The 12,380-nt window shown below is 42.6% G+C and overlaps 1 protein-coding gene across 32 annotated transcripts in view; it reads left to right on the top strand.

The window, feature by feature from the left end:
- The window catches only part of LOC120403210 (ABI family member 3 binding protein), a 315,866-nt gene that overhangs the window by 106,718 nt on the left and 196,768 nt on the right, over window positions 1-12,380 (top strand). For all 32 annotated transcript variants that reach the window (XM_039534071.1, XM_039534129.1, XM_039534193.1 and 29 more), the window contains exon 5: window positions 11,860-12,041. In XM_039534071.1, coding sequence (XP_039390005.1) covers window positions 11,860-12,041 — 182 coding nt within the window. The remainder of the gene's footprint in view (window positions 1-11,859; window positions 12,042-12,380) is intronic.

Here is a 12,380-nt window from a genome sequence, read left to right on the forward strand (position 1 = left end):
TCCATTTACCTTGTCCCCCATTTTTAACAAAGTATTGCACTTAAAAGGACACTGACTGATATATGTTTAGTTTCTTTCTCTCTCCCCGCCACAAATCTATAATAAATGGCAGCAAATAAGCAATCTTGAGCTACCTTATAAAAACAAATGCATTGCACATTTACAAATAGCCCTGTAAAATGGAATTTGTATACATAAAATGCAAAGAAACAGATTTCTGCTTCAGTTTTCAAACCAGATGTTTATAGAACAGTAAATTTAAAAAGACTAAAAACAGCATACTGCCTGACATTAGCCTTTTTTTTGGCTTTAATGGATCTAGTGGTGCATTATTTCTACTAGTGATTAACAGTGCTCTCCACATGACCTTAATACACAGTCCTCTCTGATGGACTGCAACCTTGTCATGGTGGAGAGGCTTGTGTGGGACCCTCAGAGCTTCATTGTCTGGCTATTTCATATTCCTGGTAAGATCCCCCTTGGTGAATGGGTCTGAGGTTAGACTCCTGACTAACCGCAGTCCAAACTTCACAAGACCCCAACAGTGGATCAGGTGCATATAGAGGACCTTTTAGTACTTGCAGCTCTGAAGGCGGATGAGGGCTGCAGCAAGGGGGAGGCCAGGTTTTCCTCCTGTCAAGTCTTGTGTAGTCATCGCATGAGCACCAGTTTTCCCACATTAAAAGACTTCATGTGCAGGCATCTGCAAAAGGGCTCACACCCTCACAAAGCCCTGTGGCGATGGATGTGTGGCAGTGAAGACAGGAGCAGTGATTTCTGGGAGTCTTTAGTCACAAATCTGCATGCAGGTGGCAGCCATGTGACAGTCATCTTCTGCTTAAATGACACAGAAGTGCATTTCGGCAGCAACAGCTATGTTTTAGCAGGACTTTTTAGGATCCCCTCTGCTTATCCCAAATTGGGGGGAGGGGCTAGAAAAGGTGCCCAAATATAGTCTGTCTCTCACTCTTCCGACTGGATGGCCACATCCACTGGGATCTGTCAACTCTGTGGCCGAAACAAGAGATATAAGGCAATAAGACTTTCGCCACCTGGAATGTCCGCACCCTTATGGACTCTCAACACAGTGAATGCCCAGAAAGAAGAACTGCCATAATTACCAGAGAATTGGCAGACTCAACATTGACATTGCAGCTCTTAATGAGACCTGCCGGGCCAATGAAAAGAGGATGGAGGTGGCTACACCTTCTTTTGGAAAGGAAAGCCACCCGAAGAGAGACACGTTCACGGGATTGGCTTTGCCATCAAAAATAAGATTGCCAGTTAGCTTTTGGAATTTCCCATGGAGATCAACAAGCATCTCATGACTCTTCGGCTCAAGCTCAGCAACAACCAATATGCCACAGTCATCAGTGCATATGCCTCAACACTTGATGATGAGGAAGACAGCAAGGAGCAGTTTTATAGAGCTTTCGATGCAGTCCTCACACCCACACCTAAGGCAGACAAACTCCTCCTGGGAGATTTCAATGCCAGAGTCAGATGGGATTTCCAACTCTGAAGTGGCACACTAGGCAAAGAAGGGGTGGGAAATGTAAACCCCACTGGTATTCTTCTTCTCAACAGATGTGTGGAGCCTGACCTGCTCATCGCAAATACCATCTTTAGGCAGAGTAACAAATTTAAGACCACCTGGAAACATCCTCGGTCCAAACACTGGCACCTCCTTGACCATATTATAGTCATAGCCCAGGATTACGTCAGTGTCCATATAACATGTGCCATGAGAGGCACAGATCACTGTTGAACAGACCATCAGTTAGTAAGATCAATCATGTACCTGCTGCTCACTCCACCACACTGCAGATACCCAAAGTCTGAGCAAAAGCAGTACAACATCAAAGCACTTCAAGACCAAGCCAGCTGTGGGACGTTCCAGCAACACCTATCTAAGAAACTCTCTAACTTGCCTGATAACATCATTAACATTCGAGAGCACTGGGATCAACTTAAAAATGCCATTCACAGTGCATGTGCTGAAACTAAAGGGTATTCCACTCATCAGCACCAAGACTGGTTTGACGAAAACAATGAGGAAATCCTAGCATTAATTCAACAGAAAAGAACGGCATTCTGTAACTAGCAAAATGATTCCTCTAACCAATGAAAACACAAGACTTATCACCTGCTCAGTGTTGAAGACCAAAGGAGTCTGCATGACCTCAAAAATAAATGGAGGCAAGAGAAGGCCTCTGAGATTCCAGGTTTCGTAGACCAGGATGACATGAGAAGCTTCTTTCAAGCAACCAAAGCTGTATATTGGCCAAGATCCAAAGGTCCAACCCTCTTACGTTCCCAGGAAGGCTCCACCCTCCTCAAGGACAGTGCAGCCATTAAACAACACTGGAAGGAGCACTTTGAGAACCTAGTAAACTGCGAATCCACAGTCTCTGAAGACACCATCAAGTCTATTCCACAACACTCAGCACTTGAACACCTTACTGATCCCCCATCTCCTGAGGAAGTCCATTATGCCATCACCCAGACAAAAAAATCACAAGGCACCTGGCCCAGACAGCTTCTCAGATGAGGTTTTTAAAAGCTGGTGGAACAGTTCTCCAGCACAAACTTTGCCAACTCCTCGACAAAATCTGGACCTACGAAGAAATTTCACCTGACTTTAAGAATGCCAACATTGTTACAATATTCAAGAAAGGGGACAAACCTTTGGGCGGGAACTACAGAAGTATTTCCCTCCTCTCCATTGCAGGGAAGATCGTTGACCGGATCCTACTATACTGCTTTCTCTCCCTTGCCGAGGAACTCCACTCTTCTCCATTTACCATGCCGTGATCCTGATTCTCAGCCATGACCACCTTCCTGATGGGATCGGGGTTGAGTATCGTATGAACAATACTCCTCAATTTCTAACAAATTTATTTGGGCATAAGCTTTATGAAACCTTTTGCCCAAATAAATTTGTTAGTCTCTAAGGTGCCACAAAGACTCCTCGTTGTTTTTGCTGATACAGACTAACACGGCTACCACTCTGAAACCTCTCCTCAATCTCTGACATCTCCAAAAAAAATCTAAGATCACAAGAATTGGCATTACTGATCTTCAGTATGCAGATGACTGCGTCATCATTGCACACACACACACACAGAGGCAGACCTGCAAAGTATCCTAAATCTTTTTGCAGATACCTATCACAGCCTGGGTCTCTCTCTCAACATTGGGAAAACTAAGGAAAACTAACTCTCACCTGTACAAACTACTCTTCGTACTCCACAAATCAATACTCTTCTCTCAGTTAAATCAGGGAAGAAGGTTTCAGGAAGGGCAGCAGAAATGCTTCAAAGACATATTGGGAGGCATCAACCCAACAAACTAGAAGGACTTGGCACAGAACAGGACACAGTGACACTACGCCAAGCAACAGCTCACTTTGAGGAGAACAGATGTGCTCATGAGACAGAGAAGTGACAAAGGAGGAAAGAAATGGCACAACAGTCTATCCAACAACTATGTCTCCTCCAAATGACACCTGTCACTTCTGTGGGAAAATCTGCAGGGCATGAATTGGGCTCCTCAGCCACTTAAAAACCCACAAATGAATCCCTTTGGCAGACATCATCCTTGCACTGAGGGATAGCCGAAGAAGAAGATTTAATACACAATATATGTTTCTATAGTTCCAAGCAGAGCTCAAATTCAACTGTATATAGTATAGTATACTCTACAGTAAGCAAACTAAAATTGCTGTCCTATGTGATAACTTACAAGGTTTAAGATCTCACAGCTATACAATGTTAAAACTAAGTGTTAAGATGTCGCATTCATATAGAACAATTGCGATAGAGATAAAGGTGATTCACAGACATTGCTCAGGTGCAGGGCTAGTAAAACCAATAACCTCTATAAGAAAAAAGCATTTAGAAGTAGAGCTTTGGGGGAACTGTTCATTGAAATGATTTTCCAACTAAAAATTACCTTTTTTCTAAACTGAAATTTTCCACAAGAAAATCTAAATTTTACTGAAAAAAATTCAATATTCTGTCAAAAAAAATCCAAACAATGGCTCCCTGGCTGTGTCTGCCTGGAAGGCTCTTCTCAATTTCACTTTCTCCTAGTGAAATTAACAGACGCTTTCCCAGAGGGCTGCCTCTCTTCCTCCCCACACGCATATTTTCATAACATCTTGTAGAGTGCAACGTCACAAAATGAATGTTTGTAAACTGTATCCATATTGACAGGAGCTTTATCTGTGACCGTTCTTAGTATTGCTTTCATATTACTGTATATTCCTCCAACGCTTTTCACAATTTACCAGATTAAGGGCTTGCTCCATCAGGGTGCTGAATGCCTCCTGCAAGGCTGTCAGTGCCCTCAATGCCCAGAGAAGTGATCAAAGATGCTCAACATCATTTAGGTGGCAGTCAGCTCTTTGCAGGGTCAAGCTCTAAGGCTGTAATCTACCCGAAGTGATTAAAAAATTTTGGTCACCGCCTTAAAACTGTGGGGATGTATGTAGACAATAGTATTAATTTAATGTCTTAAATGCAAACAACTGCTAACGCAGTTTTATGGTTACACAGTTAAACATTACCCAAAGTCAGGAAGTGCTAATGTTAAGGTTCCACCAGTAGTGTTAACTCAGCCACATGTCACATCCCCTATTTTTATGGTACACAAGAGGGCACTCTGTGAAGTAGAAGGGGAGGTCAAACCTGTCTTCCTCTCCCTTCCTTTTGTGTTCCCCATGCAAGTGCTAAGCACATCTAGTCTTTGTAGACAGGGCAGTGCAAGGCCCAGCTCCTGTCTAGTGCTCCTGGAGACACAAACCATCATCAAGATTTCAGGCTGTGGATGGGCGGTGGTGGAGCTGGCTGTTCAAGGAGGGGGAGCACGTTGTGTGAGCAATATATTTACTCTCCCTGGAGGTCCATGAGAGAGTCTCTACTGTGGTGCAACACTTCCTGAACATCCCCTAGCATGTCAGATCAGCTCCACACCATGCCCAGCACAGACCTGTCCCCAACAGACACAGTTGGATCTTTGATCAGAAATATAGAATAGAAAGTATTATATGCACCAAGGCTGAATAAAACACTCTGAGAAATTTGCATTTCCTAAATTTTTGTTTGTGCTATTAATTATCTTAATGTTGCATCTGCAAGAGATTTTTTCCTCTCATTTAATTTCCTCCTGTAGATATTTAAAGAAGGGTGGGAGGGAGAAGTGAAAAAAGATCCAGGGCATTTTGTTGCCTCATGGAGCATAATGGTTCTGCTAGCATTACTAGCAGGGCTTATAAAACTTCTTAAATCCAAATAGCTGAACACATCCAGCTGTGAATATCTAACAATGTTTTTAAGTGCGAAGCTAACAACTTAATTTTCTAATTTTCTACTGAAGATACTCAGTCCACTGTTGTATTGTCATACTCAGCAGAGTTCCTCAATAGAGACTATTAACACACTGAGTTTGAAGTTTCAATGTCCAGCTACTTTTATGTTGTTGCTTTGGAGGAAAATATGTTGAGCATTTGTTTAAGCAGGGGAAAATGTGTTATTTGCCGTACTCACACTATAAACAATTGAAGTCATTTTGCTAAAAATTTTAGCCAAAAAGGTGAATGTTTTAGAATATTATGGCCATGTGAAAATAGGGAGTTACATTGGGAACTGTTTTGATAGTTTTTGTCTCTCATATATAGACCACGTGGCTCTAACGCTGTCAGAGAAAACTGTCTACTGTAACTGATCGAGTATACAGGGGAAACAGTGAACAGACTATATGCATACCCTTGTCAGATAAAAGTAGAGTAAAATAATTTCTCTAATCTCTTTGTTATATAAATTGTAGGTATTGCATGTAATAACAGCTAGTTTAAGAAAAATCAGGCACAAATGTGATATAATTCAGTGGTGTGTTTTCAAAATGTGACTAAGTTTCTTTGAACAGAAGTTTAATGGCACTGAAATGACCTCCATTTGTTTAATATTACACTAATTTATGGCCCAGACCTGAAGAAGAGGTCAGTGTAAGTTCAAAAGCTTGTTTCTCTCACCAACAGAAGTTGATGCAATAAATTACCTGACCCATCTTGTCTCTCTAATTGGGCACATGGCAGTGAACTCATTGACTATTGGTGCATTGGAAAGACAATGCCTTTCTGGCTGAATCAAAATGGTTTGTATGCATGTCTCAGAATGAAGGGCCTACTCCAGCTTCCCAAAACAGTTGCAAAGCTTGTATTGGCAGAAGCAAAAGCGGGTCTCTAGATAAAAGGAACATATTTCAGGCCACTTGGATGTATAGCATGCACTCTTTTGAAATGCTGGCTACTCAGTCATTTTATGTATTAGGTATATAAAGACTGGGACTAAGCTAAGTATTACATAATAGAGGCCTCAGTCTCCAGTGCTTTGCATCTTGTGGAGTCATTCACATTCTGTGTTCATTGAGTACTAAAGACATGTAAAATGCCTTTTAATCACAATGGAAATGTTTTACACTCTCTTTTCACAGGTGTAGATGACTCCACAGTTTGCAAGGCAGAGGATAATCAGGCCCAAGAAATTTTCTTTGAATGAAGAGGTGGTTTTTGCTCTCTTTTTTTTTCTTTCTTTTTCTCTTTCAGTGGGTGTTGTGTGCATATTTCCCAGGGCAGAATATAACCCTGCTGATGGGAATTTCAAGAATGATCACTTCCTGGATTTTTAATCACCTATGTATAGGAAGCCCACTTTGAGTAACCTCAGTTATTAAATCAAGATTGGGTGTTTTGTCCAAAGATACGTTCTAGTTCAAAAGGAGTTATTTTGGGGAAGTTCTGTGGCTTGTGTTATAGTGGAGGTCGGATTAGATGATTACAGTGATCCTTTTTGGCCTTGGAGACTATGTACCTGGCTAACATGCTGCTGCTTGCTCTTAGGTTGTTTTTTTCTTTACCCTGCTCGTTTTCCTGGTGAGGTCTGTGCATCATCAAGCTGTCAACTGACTGCGACAATACTTCTCTTCTGTATTACCTACTCTTTGGCCCATTGTTCCTGCTTAAGGGGTAGGAATAACGTGGGGTGTTGGGGCTGTGTATAGGGAGCAATGCTTCATCTGTGTGGCTGCACAGGTGTATGTGCACTCCACGCACACTTTCCTGTGGACACCCCCTCATCTTATCAATCTCTCTGGACCCAGTGCTTAATTTGTGCCAGGGCTTACCAGGACTAAGCCCCAGCACCTCTAGGCTTGGCAGCTGATAGCTCTGGCACCTCTGGGCTTGCCGTTTAAGTTATGAATTTTAAAAAATTGTTTGAGCCTTGGCACCTAATTGCTTGAGCCCCACTTAATTTCGTTACAAATTAAGCATGTGGATCTGCAGTGTGGTCTCCCCATATCTTTCCAAAAAGACACAATCTGGGTTGTTAACTTCTGTTGGAAATTCCAGTGCAAAAGCTGTAGGTTTTCTCTATGCATGTGTGAATATCAGTGGCACAAGGAAATTCATACAAGTCTAATTTTATTGCACACATGCCTTTTAATTGTGGTTGCTGATTGCCTGATTTTAGCTAAAAATTGTTGAGGGAGGGGTAAAAAGATGAAGGAAAGAAATGAAAATGACAATGAGCTGTAGCTCACGAAAGCTCATGCTGAAATAAATTTGTTAGTCTCTAAGGTGCCACAAGTACTCCTGTTCTTTTTAATTAAATCTTTGATACTGGGGCTGCCATCTCTATCCTGTTGGGGTTAGGGGATAATTGAAGCAGCAAGGGTTCCTGGGTGAAGGGCATAGGACCAACAGAGATGGAGAAAAGTGAGAAATTCTTTCCCCCATTATAAGAAAGTTTCTGCTGCTGCAAGGGAGCAAGGATTGTGCCTGGTAGTTCCTTTGAAACCACCCTATTAATCGGTCTGCTACTCTCTCTCCAGTTCCGATGGCTGATTTCGTGAACAGCATATGTGAAAAGGAAGCCCCCAGGCCACAAGAACAGCAGATGGCAGTGGTGGCCTTCTTTGTCAACCAATTTCTTAAGTCAGAAACACTAGGGACTGGTGACGGACAGTTATTCCAACCCTCTCTGGCAGTGACTCCCCTCCCTTTACTTTTAAACACATTGGGCCAAAATGTGTGTGGGGCAATCAAGTCAGTGTACCCATTAGGAGTCTCCTTCCCTCTGGTGAGTTAACTTGCTGTGTGTTCTGTCTGTACCGTTAAAGGAAGAAAGGATGGTCCAATGGTTGGAATGCTACCAGGGGCGGCTCTAGCCATTTCGCCGCCCCAAGCAGGGCGGCACACCGCGGGGGGTGCTCTGCTGGTCGCCAGTCCCACGGCTCCGGTGGACCTCCTGCAGATGTGCCTGTGGGACGTGGGACCAGCGGACCCTCCGCAGGCACGCCTGCGGAGGTCCACCAGAGCCGCCTGCCACCCTCCTAGCGACCGGCAGAGCGCCCCCCACGGCATGCCGCCCCAAGCACGCGCTTGGCATGCTGGGGCCTGGAGCCACCCCTGAGTGCTACCATAAGACTGGGTTCAATTCCCTGTTCTTCTACTGCCTTCCTGTGTGACCTTGGGCAAGTCACTTAGTCTCCCTATGGCCCATCTGTTAAATGAGGATAGTAGCACTTCCCTACTTCACAGAGGTGTTGCGAGGATAGGGTGACCAGATGTCCCTATTTTTTAGGGACAGTCCCGATATTTGGGGCTTTTTCTTATATAGGCTCCTATTATCCCCCTACCCCCGTTCTGATTTTTCACACTTGCTATCTGGTCACCCTATGTTAAAAATTATGAGGTATTAGATACTGTGGTGATGGGGATCATATGAGTACCATAGATAGCTACTAGTGTTTTAAATGTTCTAAAGATGAAAATAGCATTTGATCTATAAACTATGGTGGGAGTAAAAGACAGCAAATGAGTTGCAGGGAATAGAAAATAAATATCACTAGGTCTTTCTAAAATTTGAAAATACATAAACAATTTTACTTTATCCTTACTGTTTTTCATTCAGGGATTTCAAAGTGCTGTGCAAACATAAATTAAATGTCTCAACAGCCCAGTATGAAGTGTTATAGCTAAGGCTACGATTTTAATATGATGGTCACAGAAAGCATGGCTTTAAATTATTTCTGTGAAATCTTGAAAGTGGTTTGGAGACCGAGCCCATCCAGCACTCACCCCACAGCTGCATGTCTCGTCCCATGAGGCTGGACCTAGCTCCACACTGCAGGCATTGTGACCTAGCACCAATCCGGTTAGGTACGTCCATCCCTCTTCAGGGTGGACATGAATAATACTGTATCCAGATGAGAGTGCAAGAGAAATTTAGGAGAATTTAAGAATTTGAATTTGATGAGGATCTGGGATTTCCCCTCTTGTCTAACAAAAAGTGTCAAGGTATCTAATAACCACAAGCAGTCATGATCTTGTTTGTACAACAAATAGGAATACATTTTAGTTGCTAAACTTGTCAGTGAACTGTATCTAACTCTCACCCCTATCATGAATCCCGCCCACAATTTGCCATCCTGTAGACCAGTGCTTCTCAAAGTCGGGTCGCCGCTTGTTTAGGGAAAACCCTTGGCAGTCTGGGCCGGTTCGTTTACCTGCCACATCTGCAGGGTTCGGCCGATTGCAGCTCCCACTGGCCGCGGTTCGCTGCTCCAGGCCAAATGGGGCTGTGGGAAGCGGCGCGGGCCGAGGGATGTGCTGGCTGCCCTTCCTGCAGCCCCCATTGGCCTGGAGCAGCAAACCGCAGCCAGTGGGAGCTGCGATCAGCCGAACCTGTGGACGCGGCAGGTAAACAAACTGGCCCGGACCACTAGGGGCTTTCCCTGAACAAGTGGTGGACCGGCTTTGAGAAGCACTGCTGTAGACAGGAAACTAGCTGGCAGTTTGCAAGGGTTTGTAATATGACATGCCATCAGAAGACCTAAATTCCCAAGCCCATTTAAATCTATTGAAAAAATATTAAGTGTGCAGGATAAACACACAGAAAAAGTCAACCCAGCTCCTTAAAGTTGTGAAGGAAACTTCACAAAACTGTGAACTACAACTTGCCTTTGGGTGTATTTTAGTAATGAAATAGAACATTCACTGGGTTCAGCAGTCACCTTTTACAACAGGGGTAGGCAACCTATGGCACGTGTGCTGAAGGCGGCATGCAAGCTGATTTTCAGTGGCACTCACGCTGCCAGGCTCCTGGCCACTGTTCCGAGGGGCTCTGCATTTTAATTTTAAATGAAGTTTCTCTAACATTTTAAAAACCTTATTTACTTTACATACAATAGTAGTTTAGTTATATATTATAGACTTATAGAAAGAGACCTTCTAAAAACATTAAAATATATTACTGGCACGCGAAACCTTAAATTAGAGTGAATAAATGAAGACTCGGTACACCACTTCTGAGAGGTTGCCGACCCCTGTTTTACAACAATCCCAGCTACAACCACTCTGCTGTAAAATTGGCATGGGTGGGTTCATGCCTTGGCTGTGTTATGTTAGGCCTATGAAATAAAGTTAACCAGGATATAATTACTTTAGACTTTTGCAGTAGATTAAAGAGCAATTTGTATTGTTTTCCTAAGGCTCCTTTCTTCCTGTGATCTCCCTCCACCTTTCTTCATACACAATTTATGGATCAAGCCTCCTTAATTAAATAAAAAATCAGATCTGTCTGTCTTTTTTTTTAGTGATTTCTGAGTGATTCTTTGTCATGTAGGGAAAATATTTTTAATATGTCCTTAAGTTCCTTCTGAAGTCTTTCTTTAAGTGAAGAAAAATACCACTGGACAGAACGTATGCCTTTTCTGTTGATGAAAATGTTAGACAGATGAGGAAATTAAACTTATTTATTTATGGTATGTCTAACAAGTTTCAGCAGTACTTCAGTTAAAATGCTGCCAAATATCTTTGCATTCCCCCACAAACCTTGGCAGTAATGTAGTGTGTATATTAAATATGAGAAGCTATGGCAGGCCATGTGAGTTTTGTTCCACATTTTTGATAGTTTATATCACGGTGACTCATACTCATTAACATCAGTCACCATTTTTCGGGATGGTGGATTGGGTAGGGGGGGAATCTGGCAAATCCTACTGGAATATGTTTTTAATTTCAAACTTCCTCCTACCTTCCTCCCTGCATACTAAATTGTAGACTGCAGAAGGTAATGCCTCAGTTTCCCCTTTTGTAAAGTGTGTGCAATAATATTGAACTTTACATTCAAGCTCTCTGAGATCCTTGGATGAAAGATATGTAAGCCTAAATTATTATTTATTTACTATACTTTATCTTTCTTAAAAATACATAGGGCCAGATTCTCTGCTGCACTCAGGATCTTCTTGTGGGGGGAGAGGGATTGTGAGGAGTTGCTCGTGCCTCCCTGATTCCAGGGGCCAGTAGCGCACCTCGTTCTGGCATACTTTAGAGAGCACCACAGGGGCTGTATACAGTAAGCCTGCTGGCTATAGCAACAAAGGGGCTTGTCCAAAAGAGGAGAATAGTTACGCACATTAACACTCTAGCTACACTCACTCCTACTCCCAATGCACCCCCTCTGCTGGGAGTTGCAGGGTCAGGAGGGTGTTTACATAGAAAGTGCCCAAGCTGGCTCTACCCCAGCTTGGGAGATACAGTGGCTTTCCCAGCATCTTTGTGCTGCTTTGGTGACTCAAAGGGGCTAGAAAAACAAGAGAACTGGCTTTTTGTATAGAAAATCTTGCCGGATTTTCAAGAAATTTCATACCACTTTCTCTAGAAACCCACAAGGAAAACCTCTGATCCCAAATTATATAGCTATACGAAAGAGTGGAAAACGTTATTTTAAGAAAATATTCATTTGAATTGGTTTCCTCTTTGTGAAGAATTGTTCTTTCATTTCTGTTGAACAGATTTTATACAGTTCGCTACAGGGAAAAGGATAAAAGCAAGAATTGGGGTTTTCAGCTTTGTCCAACTACGGAGACAATAGTGGAGAATCTGAAGCCCAACACGCCTTATGAATTTGGAGTGAAAGACAACACAGAAGATGGGATTTGGAGCAAGATTTTCAATCATAAAACCATCCTATTTAGTAAGTATTTAGCAGTATTTCCTTGAACTTACAAATATCTAATTTGTCAGCAAACTTTCTTTTATTCTTTTAAAGTAATCTATTATAGACCAGTTCATTGGCATGTTGGGTAGTCGGTCATGTGAATAAATTCCAGCTCTGTCTATAACATATTTTATAGGAGTCTGTAAAACTTGAAATACTGCTTAAAAGGCTGTTAGCTACCTAATTGAAACATTTTCCATTCATAAGAAAATGTTGCAAGTCACCACAATTGGAACAGTGATGGGACTGGAGCAATTTTAAGTATTGCCCGTGTCCGGCTGCACTGTTGGCTGGAGTCAGCCTTGCTCCGTATGC

This window comes from Mauremys reevesii, linkage group 1, assembly GCF_016161935.1.
Source record: "Mauremys reevesii isolate NIE-2019 linkage group 1, ASM1616193v1, whole genome shotgun sequence".
Classification (NCBI taxonomy): Eukaryota; Metazoa; Chordata; order Testudines; family Geoemydidae; genus Mauremys; species Mauremys reevesii.